Source organism: Pinus tabuliformis, chromosome 8 (assembly GCF_031772625.1).
Source record: "Pinus tabuliformis cultivar Carrire ecotype Pingquan chromosome 8, CPIR1, whole genome shotgun sequence".
Classification (NCBI taxonomy): Eukaryota; Viridiplantae; Streptophyta; class Pinopsida; order Pinales; family Pinaceae; genus Pinus; species Pinus tabuliformis.
In genome coordinates this window covers 1843983708-1843996524 of record NC_142294.1, presented here as the reverse complement: position 1 = coordinate 1843996524, position 12817 = coordinate 1843983708, and the positions used below count along the sequence as shown (strand labels likewise).

Here is a 12817-nt window from a genome sequence, read left to right as displayed (position 1 = left end):
AAATAAATCTTCATTTATTCCAATATTACATTGTGCCACCACATAATGAGCAGATTCAGGTACTTTACCTTTTTCTGTGTCATTAGGTTTTTACTTTGGGTTGATTTCTTTGCTGCTCAATTTTGTCCCAAGGTATTTTGCATGTAGAGGCATCATGTGATCCATTTCTTTTGTAGCGTATGCAGTGAAAATCTGCCTTTTCTCCTTGAGATTGTCTGCCCCCCCGCCTCTGAAATATCTTCCTCTTCCTCTTCGACCACCTCTTCCTCTGGAAGAATCTTGAGTAGGCTTCTTTTTTTTATGAGCAAGGCACACAACCTCTTCAGAAGATTTAGGGGCTGTCTTCTTTCCAAAAGCTTTCTCTCTTTCAACAATTTTTTTCACAAGAGAGTCAAAGGTAATATCTTTGAGATTTTCATTTGCTTGCAATGACTCAAGATAATTGGAGTAAGTATTATAAAGTGCCTTGAGAAAAGCGATAAGAGGAATATCCAATTCAATCTTAGTGGATTTGATATCATGCATTATAGATTTTACTTCGGATGCAAGAGCAAGAGGATCATTATTTTGCAATTCAAGAGTGAAGAGTTTAATCATGAGTTGAACAACTTCAAGTGCAGAATGCGAGTCATAGAGTTCTTTCAGCTTTTGTAAGGCTTCGAAAGCAATTGAAAATGGCGAAATATGGCAACTCACCTCTTCATTTACAGATGCTGCGATTAATGCATAAGCTTTGCTGTTCTTATTTTCCCAAATGACAAGCTCTTTGTCTCCATCTCCAATGCACACTCCTTTCCACAATTCATTGAAAATGAGGGTGTGTTTTATCGTCTGGGACCACTCAGGATAGTTCTCTTTGCCAGTGAGAACTATTCCCACAATGGATATGATTGAATGCATACTGTAACAAAAACTTCTGCTGCAAAATTTTACTCCTAATGGGAAAAAAATAAAATTCTGATATGACAGGACAACAAATTCAATTCAACTGGACAACGTTAAAGTATAGAATATATATGGGTGGGGCAGCAGTGTAAATATATGGCAGCGTAACTGTGTATTAAGGTAATACACAAAAACTGTGTATCAAAATGTGTATCAACGTAATACAACGCTCCAACAGAGGTATATACCATACAACGTTCTGATGCAAGATAGCGTTCACAACGCTCCATACCACAACGCTCTGACACCAAATCTCCAAACTCCCGAAAACAACAAAGAAACCGGTGAAGACAGGAACTGTGTATTCAAACTGGACAACTTTAATGTAATCGGGCAGCGTTAAAGTATGCAGGGTATGGTGATGGCGGTATAGGTAAGCAACCATATGAATAATGTATGCGGGATGATGAACGCCAAACAGAGGAACTCCTCACAGATTCAAAAAGGCACAAGGTACAAGTACCATTTCTATCAGAATGTGGTTTTCCATTTTAGGTAAAAGTACCATGATTAGGTGTCAACAATTTCCATTTTAGATTTCCAATTGTTGATTTTTGTAGCATTAGAGGTGTTCTAGTCACAAAATTTTGTGGAGAGGCTAGAATACATGTATTCTCCAAAAACCAGAAATCGTTTCTGGAAATTCCACCTAGAGATGATTTAATTAAAATAATTAAATTTTTTAATGGTTCCCCAAATCTAAACTTAGGAAATCTGGTTAATTAAAGGGTATTAATTAAATCAGGTGTGAATCTTCTAGAAAAAGACGAAGATCAACTCCAAGTAAATTTTAGCCATCGATTATATTCTAATCCTGGCCGTTGGAGCTCCAACAAGATATTATAAGGAGTTAGATGTTGGAGAAGGACACATGAGCAGTTTGATTTCTCTAGAGAATAGATTTCCTAAGTAGCAGTTGTGAGTTGCCGGAAGTGATTTAGTAAAGTCAAAGCAGTGAGAGAGGGGCAGAGATAGTAGACCGGAGGAAGTTTTCCAGATCCGGGGAGTGCAAGGCAAAGAAGACAAAGAGAGGTTCAGAGAGGCAGCGCAGTGCCATGCAAGGGTAGTGTAGAGCTTCATAGGGAGTTTGAGATTCAGCTAGGAAGTCAAATTCCAGAGCTAGAAGCCGGGTGTGAGACTGGAGGGCCAAAGGAGCGAAGTTCCAAACAACAGGAGATTTTAGGAAGGAGGTGACGCAGACCATAGAGAGGTTGACGCAGATCTGTGTAGGTTGATGCAGACATTGTGCAGAGATAGTGTGGGGCCAGTCATATAGAGCCTGGATCAGATTTGGATCGCTAGATAGTGTGAGATTTTTCTCACTATCTCCTTGTCAGATTTTCTCTGTATCGGATAGACAGTTTGGGAAGCCAACAATTTGTACTCAGATTACCACTGCATAATAATAAAACCCTCAGTTGCTACAACGGTTTTCCCACATTGGGTTTTTCTGGGGAACATTGTCCAAAAACAATTGTGTTGATGTGTGTGTTTATTTCTCTCCATTGTAGTATTTAGTTTCCGCAGTATTTTATTTTGTGTAGGCTACAGTGTATGTATTTCAATATTTGTTGTAGAAATTTGCAAGTAACTTGTTCTAGTTATTTAACAAGTAGGTGAAATATTGTTAGTTTGCTGCAGTAGGAATTGGGTAACCGATTTTTCACATGGTATCAGAGGCAAGTTATGAGCAAAAGAGCTCAGTTGTAGAAAGGAGGTAGTTCGAAATTACTGCAGAGGCAACAATTTGAAACCCCTGAGGCAGCGCAATCCTTGGGCCAAGAGGTCGAAGTTTTGAGAAGTCTATTTCTCTGAGTGAGTCGATAGAGAAATTTGATCTCTAGATTGAAGGTTTCCAGAGGCAGAAGGGAGCAACATATTTTTCCTTGCAGAGTAGATCTTTAGCTAGGACACAGTGATTTTGCAGCAGTTGCTAGTAGAATAGCGTCAGTGGAAGAGAAGAGCACACACTGAGGGAATTTCTTCCTTAGAGAACTTCTAGCCAAGAAGTTCGAATTTTCCAAGTAGAGTAGCAAAAGTTGTGTGTGGAATTTCTCACTCCAGAAGGGAGTGTCAATAACTGGGTAGCAGCTGCACAGAGGAGAAGAGGGAGCAGTTCGATGTTATTTTTAGGGAGATGACATCAGCTGGGTTGAGAGATCAAGATCAGTTGGACGGAGCCTCCAACTATGTGATCTAGAAGGCTAGGATCTCCTGCCTTCTAGATGAGCATGATCTCAAAGCTTATGTCAATAGTGTGGTAGTTGTGCCCGCCGATGCAAATCCACTCAAGAAGTACAAGGCTGAGATGGCGAAGACTAAGAGGATCATTCTCGACGGGGTTCGAGATCATGTAGTATCCCATATAGTCTATAAGGATATTTCCCGACAGATGTGGGAAGCCTTAGCCACGCTATATGAAGGATCTTCCGAGCAGCGGAAGATGTACTTAGAAGAGAAGTTGAGATGCACGAGGATGCAGAAAGGGGAGCGTATAGACCCCTTCCTTAAGAGGCTTCATGAAGTTCGGGATCAACTAGCTTCAGTGTGAAAATTTGGATGCCCAAATTCCTACTGCAGCAACTGATTACGTTTCTCCTACTTGTTAATTTATGAATCAAGTTACTGTTTCCTACCGTAAATATCGAAACTAATACACTGCAGTCTACACCATTTAAATTATAAGCGGAAACAAGAAATTGAACAAGAAAGAGATACAACATATCTACATAGTTATTTTTGGACAAATGTCCCCATAAAAACCCAATGCGGGAAAACCATAGCAGCAACTTTGAGGGTTTTATTATTATGCAGTAGTAATTTCTGAATGCAAGCTTTAGATGTCTTCCTGACAATCCAATGATAGAGAATATCACTGCCAAAGATATTTGTGAGATTACCTCACACTATCACTAGAAGTCTTGGTTGATCCAACCCTTGAATGAACAACCCCTGGCTATCTTTGCGCTGCCTCTACGTGTTGTCTGCATCAACCCAATGTCACTCTTCTCGGTTGATCGATTTTCCTCTGAGATTCTGACTTCTGCTCTCCTGGTCTCACACCCCGGCTTCCAGCTACAAAAGTCGAACCCTCCAGCAAATTTCGGTTTCCCTCAAGGCTTCTAAGCTACCTCAGCGTGGCTTTGCGTCAACCTCTCTGGCTCTGCGTTGCCTCAACTAGATCTCTCTCTCTTTTCTTTGCTGATTATTCTCCGACTGGGAAATATTTCCTTTCGGATACTATCCCTACCCCTCACTGCAAAAGATCAGTATCGAAAATCTCTTCGGCAACTGCTTTGTTTTAGAAAATCGAACTTCTGATCTCCCCTCTGTGTTCTCCAAGTGCCCCTCAAGCCTCTTCTTATATCTTTCTGTTGGACAACCAACGGCCTAGATTAACTTCTAATCAATGATTTAGATCATTTTGGCTTGATCCTCGTCTTCTTCTAGAAGTTATACCCACAGTTTAGATTAATACCCATTAATTATTTTAATTTCTTAAGTTTAGACTTAGGGTCCCATTAAAAATAATTAATTATTTTAATAAAACTATCTCCAGGTGGAATTTCCGAAAACGATTTATGGGTAATGGAGAATGGATGTTTAACCCTCCCTGCAAATTTTGAGACCTAGAGCACATCTGATGCTACCGAAAATCAACATTTAATAGGGTTGGGGCCCCAACGTACTGAGTTTGTACGATTAGCGTTGAATAGCGTTTCTAAAGATTTGCAAGTTTTTGTCCAGAGCATCCTGGTCAGAGAAAACCTGCCAGATTGGGAACGTGTGTGAGTTGATTTGCAACAGGAGGAGATAAGGCGTGATCCGGTGAAGGCCATCGTCAGTGGCAGTAGCAACAGTGGGGCGAAAGTAGTGAAGGAAGAGGAGGATGTGGCCCTTGCATCAAAGGGGCAGCAGGAGCATCGTAGAAGGAAGAAGGACGTTTCAAAGATCAAGTGCTTCAGGTGTGGTGAGATGGGCCACTACAACACTCAGTGTCCTCTCAGAAAGAAGGACAAGGAGGAGAAGTGGGATCAACAAGCTGCATCCGCAGAAATTGACAAGTTGTCCTCTAGACCGGAGGAAGAGTTTGCCATGGTTGCCGAGATGCCTCTAGGGGTGAGGTGGGGTGATCTAGATTTATAGCCTCAGAGAGCTACAGGATGGGAAGGATCCTTGAGGAGTCCACCTCTTGGATCAAGACCTTGCTACGGGAGCCCATAGTCAGCAGTAGCAGGATGGACCAGTGTCAGTTGGTGCAGTCAGGTGCCAAAGTGACAGATGCAGTGGCTAGTAGCAGTTAGATACTGAGCAACGTAGAGTAGAGTTGGCAGCAGTGCAGTTGGCACAGAGCAGAGTCAACAACAACGTAGAGGCTTCAGTGACAGTACACAGGTTAGCAGAAGTTAGAACTCAAACAATAGATGCATCATACTGAACACAATTGGTTCAATATTTTAGATGTTTTTCCGTTGTTGTTGTAGTTGCAGCAACATCAAATGGAGAAGGTTGCAGTGCAGATGCAGTGTTAGCAATAGTTTGGCAAGTCCTGCAGCAACACATATGCAACAATCAGAGTTGCGTAGTGGTTGGTGGGCAGCAGCAGCGAGACATCAACAGCGCAGCAAGAGATGATGAAAAGATAGAGTGATGCAGCAGTATGTTGCAGTAGGAGAACACATTCCTCACTAAGAGGGAGTGTTGAATTTTGTAGCATCAAATGTGTTCTAACCACGAAATTTTGTGGAGAGGCTAGAATACACATATTCTTGAAAACCTAGAAATCGTTTCTAAAAATTCCACCTAGAGATGATTGAATTAAAATAAATAACTTTTTTAATGGTTCGATAAGTCTAAACTTAGGAAATCTGGTTAATGAAATTAGGTGTGAGTCTTCTAGAAGAAGATGAGGATCAACTCCAAGTTAATCTTAGCCATTGATTATATTCTAATCCTGGCTGTTGGAGCTCCATCAAAAGATTATAAGGAGTTATATGTGGTTGGAGAAGGACACTTGAGCAATTCAATTTTGCTAGAGAATCGATTTCCTAAGTAGCAACTGTGAGTTGCCGGAAGTGATTCAATAAAGTTGAAGTAGTGAGAGAGGGGCAGAGATAGTAGACCGGAGGTAGTTTTCTAGACCCGGGGAGTGCAAGGTAGAGAAGACAGAGAGAGGTTCAGAGAGGCAACGCAGTTCCACACACAGGCAGTGTAGAGCTTCAGAGGGAGTCTGAGATTCAATTGGGAAGTCGAATTCTAGAGCCAGAAGTCAAGGTGTGAGACCACAGGACTAGAGGATTGAAGTTCCAAACAACAAGAGATTCCGGGAAAGGGTGATGCAAACCACAAAGAGGTTGACACAGATCTGCGTAGATTGATGCAGAACCAGCGTGGGGCTATTCATCCAAAGCCTGGATCAGATTTGGATTGCCAAATAGTGTGAGATTTTTCTCACTATCTCCTTGTCATATTTTCTCTGTATCAGATAGCTTATTTGGGCATCCAATGATTTGTACTCATAATACTACTGCATAATAATAAAACCCTCAGCTGCTGGATCGGTTTTCCCACATTGGGTTTTTCGGGGACATTGTCCAAAAACCACTGTGTTGTTGTGTGTGTTTATTTCTCTCCATTGCAGTATTTAGTTTCCGCAGTATTTTATTTTGTGTAGGCTACAGTGTATGTATTTTAGTATTTGCCATAGAAAACTGCAAGTAACTTGTTCAAGTAATTTAACAAGTAGGTGAAATATTACCAGTTTGTTGTAGTAGGAATATTTTAGTATTTGGCATTTGCCATAAAATTGCAAGTAACTTGTTCAAGTAATTTAACAAGTAGGTGAAATATTACGAGTTTGCTGCAGTAGGAATAGGGTAACTGATTTTTCACAACAAATACATTAACCATTAATTACATTCCTAGTAAAATTAGATAGAACATGAAACAAAATGCAGAAAACAAGCCAAGACAAGAGGACACTAGATTTGGTGGATGCCAGGAAAAATCTCCAATGTGGGGAAAACCCTTTGATCAATTTTATTATTATATCAAAGTGTTTAGTAGAGAGAGAGTAAAAAAGTCAAATTGACTTTCCCAGTTCAAAGACAAAACAACCCTTCCAATTTTTGCAGTCAACTGTTGTCAAACCTCAGTAACAAGAAAGTCAACATTGGTCAAAGAAACAATAGAATGTCCTCGAAATGACTCTGTCTTCCCCAACCAAACTCGACCTGATTAGTTGGTCAAAGTTAGCCCAAAACAGTGACAAAGTCAACAATCAAATTTAGTCAAACTATTTTCCTGAAATCTGCGGTCAACCTTCAATTTTGGTCTGCAGTCAAAGTGCTCAGAATACCTTGGTTTCTATGCCAAAAGACGCGGCCTGTTCAAAGAGATAATCACCCAAAAAATCGAAGTCAAACTCTCCTTGGAAGGTCAAAGTCAACGCTGGTCAAACTACAGTCAACTTTGTAATTGCAACCCTATAATTTTGCTTCTGAAATTCGTCCTTCTTGATCCACACGTGTGAGAGATAAGAATGCCCAATGTTGTACGAACCAATGAGAGAAGGAGAGAGAATGTGTGAGTGATGGTGATGCCAAATGAGGTGAAAGGTCATTTCTATTTATACAATTCGTTGTGGGTGAAGAGTCACGTCCATTGGGCTTCATGAGCCTATATGTTGATGTGGCCGATCTGAACAATTTCCACGTGTGGGCATAAATTCAAAAAATGCACTTTTGCTTGTCCAAATTGGATGATCTTTATATCAATTTTGGTCCTCTCGAAAAGAGGAATTTAATGCAATCATCGTCTCCATCAAATGAGTTGTCGCAAGGTGGAATTTGGTCCTAATTGCCAATTTTAACATAAACAAACTTTAAAAATTTAAGCACAAAATAGGAATGCCTGTACCCAACACATACCACAATCTGTAGATAATAAATACTATGAACTACACCCCGAAGTCTTTATTATGATCCGGAAAACATTCCTAGTGGGATAGTAGCATTACATCAACTTTTCTGGAGAATTTTCTTAGCCAAACATTAGATGGCTTTAGTCTCAAATGACTCCTAATTTATAGATAAATCCTCCAAATGGAAAAATAACAGCTAGTTGTCTTGATCCCTGTCAAAATAATCTTGGTCATCGAAAAATATTTGATCATCTTTTAATCTCCATTGTCGACAATATTTATTTTTGAGGAATTATCGAATTTTTCATTTAACTTTTTTTTTTAATTAGCTCAAATTTTTTTATTTTGAACTAATTTCCTCAAAATTTTGACTTTGACTTTAACCACCAAGGTCCAAGGGTCCAATTTTTCTTAAAATTTCCAATTTTCACTTGGTGGGGGGCTTCCAAAAATTAATTTCTTTGATACACACTAATTTTTCCACTTGGAGAATTTAATTTCTCTAGGACTCTAACGTTGACTCTAATTAATTAATTTTCTGGCTTGGGATTAATTTAATTTTTGCTAGAAAAATTGCTTAAGTGACACTTGAGGGGACTAAATATTTTTTCTACCCTCCAATATTTTAGCCATGGTGTCTAAGTATGAGGGACCATGCACTAAAATATTTTTTACATAAAATTTTTACAATTCAACCCTCAAAGGGGGAACACCCGTTCGGTATAGACCTTCAAATTATACACCCAATTCTGCGACACAATATGATCTAGTAGACCAAGTGATTTGTAATAAAATAATTTAGCCAATTAGCTTAAATTATTTCTAAATCACTTTTACATAAGACTCGACTAAAACACTAGGACTTATCTAAGACTTTGATGACAAATTTCACCCTAGCTTTGGGGTGAGATTGGAGGAAAAACCTTTGTCGACCATCTGCATTTAGAAATACAGATAAGTCAGTGAGACGAAAAAATTTCCTAGAATGAAATCTTCGCCAAAATAATAGGCTTACCTAGGTTGTTACATATACAGTCTTACTAGCATCATTTACATTACAAATTTGCAGAATGGGTTTACAACCACTTAGTAAACTGATGGCCGATGACTTTGATTCTTTGAAAAAATTGATACATCTGCTTCCTTGGAACTTTGACAAAAATGAGTGCAACATGTACCTCCCTAAATGGCATATGTAACTCCTCAAGGCATGCATATTGCTCCTTCTAGAATTTTTTTCTCCTCTTATATATGTATCTCATATTATCTCATTCTCACTATTTGTGCATTGTGAAAGAAGAAATTGAACTTGAGAGTGAGAGTTGGAGAGACTTGGAGAAGATTGTGAGAGAGAAACTTGGAGAGTAAGAGCGAAACTTGGTGAGCCAAGGTTGATTTAGTGTTTCAGTTTTAAGTGTTGATTCAGTTGAAGGGAAGGTCGATTCAATGTTTGCATCTACTGCTGGTACCAGTGATCTTTATGCTACAACTTGTTCAGATTTGGGTGAACGTATTCATTCTCTTGTTCTCTTATTGTACTCTGTATCTCTACTAAACAATTGATATCTAATAGAAGAAGAATGTGGTTGGATTTCCCGCTTGTGAGTTTTGCCATGGTTATTGGAGCTAAAATCTTTGTGTCTCTACATTGCTCTCTATTTAAGCCTTTGCCATGGTTTGCCTCTTCATCTGGTCTCGATGATGAACCACACTTGTTGGTTTGAAATGCGTTGGCCAAAAAATTCTCTCATGTGATTTCTACCGAAAGACTTTGTTTAACCTCTCTTTAAGTAGCACAAACTTACAAAGAGGTTCAGAGAACTCATATCATTTACATGGGCTGTTGGGCAACTAAGCAAAAATATGGAATTTACATTTTCATATTAAAAATCAGATTCACAAGTTAACTTATTGAGCTTTATTCATATCAATTGCATAGGTTTGACAAGTGATTTTTTCTGGAAATTTCCCTGAAAGTGTCATAAAAACGGATTTGTTTCGTTGATCCGTATAATCACAAGTTGGTTTATCATAGTGGGATCTAACTGATGTATGCTTTGTTTTATTAATGCTGGAATTTACTTGTAAGCAGCATCATGTCTAAGTATTTCCTATAGCGTTGAATCCTTTACTTTTCAAAATCATATCTTTTATTGGGTTTAACTCACTTGTCGTTTTTCGTAGCTAAATCTTTCCATCACATGCTAATCATCATTAATATTTACTTACTAACTCTAAGGCTCTCAATAGATACGTCTTCTAAACTTATGTGTATTTTATTGCTTACTTCTTTGGGTTACCTCAAGGTTGCATCCTCAGATGAGTTGAAGATTTAACAGAGTATTGCTAATATGATGTTTTGGACCTCATCCTTTTGTAGGTTATTCAAAGGATTCTCACCATCACTAAGCTGACGTGGATGCGTAATACCCCATATGTGGAAAGGTGATTTCCTTCATTTTATTTCTATGAATATAACTAGTTACTAGTTTGACAGCTATTTGCCTAAATATCTACTACTTTCATTATTGTATAAAATGCTATTCCCATTCTTCAAAGAAAGGACAAGAAACTCTTGAAAATCAAGCAGAAATGCACAAGTTATTTATGTGAAGTCTATTCCAGCTTCTTCTAATTATTTCTGAATGGAAGTCATGACTTGTGAGATTCACTTACCACGTAGGTTGGTGGAAGAACTAGTGCTTGCATACAAGGGATCATCAGCACGGAAATACGGTTCTGATATTCGTACTTCTGTTGTTCAAGTCCTGGGAGTTCTTCAGTTGTAAGCATCCCCTTTGAACATGTGCTATCGTGATCCGGTTCACTGCTATGACATTGCATATTGATAATAATTCCAACTTTTCCCTTTTCTGGTGGTTTATAGTTCCGTCCTCGTCTTTTGTTCTGTATTTGTTTATGTATGAATTATAATGTTTTTTATTGTTTTACACATTATTAAGATGCAAAGGGCTGCAATTTGAAGAAGCTTGGAGGAAGTATAAGGATGATTCTATAACATTGCCTAGTTCAGATAGAGTATGCTCTGCAGTAGAGATGGAGGCCTAACTATTCTAAGGTATAATTCAGACCAAGGATCCCTTTTAGTATACAGTGTTGTATCTTGTTTCCTTTAATGGAAATGGTTAAGCAGGGTCCCAAAGTAGTTTTAAATTTGAATGACCCATGCTCTGGAGCTTTTTGTTGATCCTCAAACATTTAGGGTTACAATATTATTTCTCCATGGAGCATGGTCTTTATATTTTAGAATCTTAATGGTAGTTTATTTTCTCATATTGTGAACGACATTAATGGACACTAGAATTAGAACATAATTGTACATAAGTTTAATTCTGATTCATATTACGATCTAATTCTTTTTGTGGCATTCTTTTGATCCGACCAAGCTTCTCTGCAACAGGAGTGTTTGTTCTTCCTGTAGTCTTCTAACCCTTTACTTCATTTACTAGGGTTTACTGCTTTGTATTGTCATTATGTTATTTATCCTTTTGCTAGTCTAGATTCTTGTTTTTTCCATCTTTCCCTCTCAGGAGATGTCTTAGACACCCACACATTACCTTTGTTACTTTATGTATTTTGAGCCACATTGACCTACTTTGGTCACTTGTGGATATTGATATAAGTTATCTCATTCTGATATAATTTTAATGTTATTGATACATCTCATCTACAGGTGGTGACATTCTTACCCATTGTTCTAAACTTTGTGGAGAAACAAAGGACTGCAGGTTATGGCAGTGGCAAGCAGAATGTGCGAGGATTTGATCATGAACTTGCAATAAAGCTCTTCTATATTGGGTCTCTTCATAGCAGCACATTAGGAAATGAGACTCATATAAAATGATGTGGTCAATGTATTTGTTGTCTTTTCAAACATTTCTGGGTGAAATCCAAATTTTGAAACAGAAGCATTCCATGGTAGGTGTTGTAATTGGAGTCAAAGTAAATACCGTTTTTTTAAAAAAACCAATATACATGTGCAAATATTGCCATTAGATGGTATGCCTGCTTAAAAAGAAGTATTCTTGAAGTTCTTGGCATGTATTCTAATTACAGAGCAAGAAAAATATCTCAAGATGCCAGTCTGGTTAGTAAAATTCTTTCCAATTTGATTTTTATCTTAATTTTTCTAATACATAAAGAATTCAACACTTTGATTCTGGAAGCATAACTTTTCTAGTCTGTTAGAGAGTCAAAACAGCTAACATCTCTTTGATTTTATCAACTTCAATAAGTGAAAATTCCTAAGTTTCATGATTTCTCTGTGTGCATCAAAAGATGCGTTACTATACTGAACTGAAGGTCTGGATATTTATATTTAAGTGTTTAACTAAATTTGCATCTGAAAAAAATGGCTCAAAGTTGTGGCAGAAACTGGTGTTGTGAGTGAATGTGGTAACAATTTGATCTGTCTGTTATCTGTTTGTAGATAATTGATTCAATCCATGAATATTGAATAGCACATTTATGTAATGTACATGATACCTTATTAGCCAAGTACACTAGATTACGTTTAAATTTCAGGGGATCTTGTGGTATCAGTATGGATGCTTTCCCACAAACGATATTCAATGTTTTGATAACATGCCAAAGATGTCCTAAAAAAGTTTCATTGAACTATCAAGAAAATGTATGTAATTTTTTGGTTCTTAGCTTTGGGTTATGAAATTTTGATACAGATTTGTCTTTGACTATCTATCTGCTGTTCATGAACCCTAAAATGGTCACTACATGATGGGACTGTTACCCACCACAAGTGGGTGACCCCTATAGGAGAATTTTTCTCCTAGATTTGTCTTTAGCCGGCAGCCAGAAGCCCCTTGCAGCCACCTAATAGCTTGATGTGCTGCTATTCTCCACCCCCTGAGCCAGTCATTATGTGCCCTGGCTCATTTGTCATGATCGTCTATTTGAAGTTGGGCCTTCCAA

At 38.2% G+C, this 12817-nt stretch overlaps 1 protein-coding gene across 1 annotated transcript; it reads left to right on the top strand.

Annotated features, from left to right (window-relative positions):
• The first annotated feature begins 10228 nt into the window (after positions 1-10228).
• On the top strand, positions 10229-12037 carry LOC149243635 (uncharacterized protein At2g39910-like). The gene is made up of 4 exons (XM_089367840.1): positions 10229-10312; positions 10551-10652; positions 10831-10946; positions 11562-12037. The coding sequence occupies exons 1-3, from the start codon at positions 10287-10289 to the stop codon at positions 10934-10936; spliced, it is 234 nt and encodes a 77-aa protein (XP_089223966.1). The 5' UTR covers positions 10229-10286; the 3' UTR covers positions 10937-10946; positions 11562-12037.
• Positions 12038-12817: the final 780 nt, after the last annotated feature.

Bases quoted from the DNA above. Each gene is read 5' to 3' on its own strand.
- LOC149243635 (XM_089367840.1), top strand. From the start codon at position 10,287: ATGCGTAATACCCCATATGTGGAAAG. The intron at 10,313-10,550 runs GTGATTTCCTTC...CTTACCACGTAG, and splicing joins AATACCCCATATGTGGAAAG to GTTGGTGGAAGAACTAGTGC. The intron at 10,653-10,830 runs GTAAGCATCCCC...CACATTATTAAG, and splicing joins GTCCTGGGAGTTCTTCAGTT to ATGCAAAGGGCTGCAATTTG.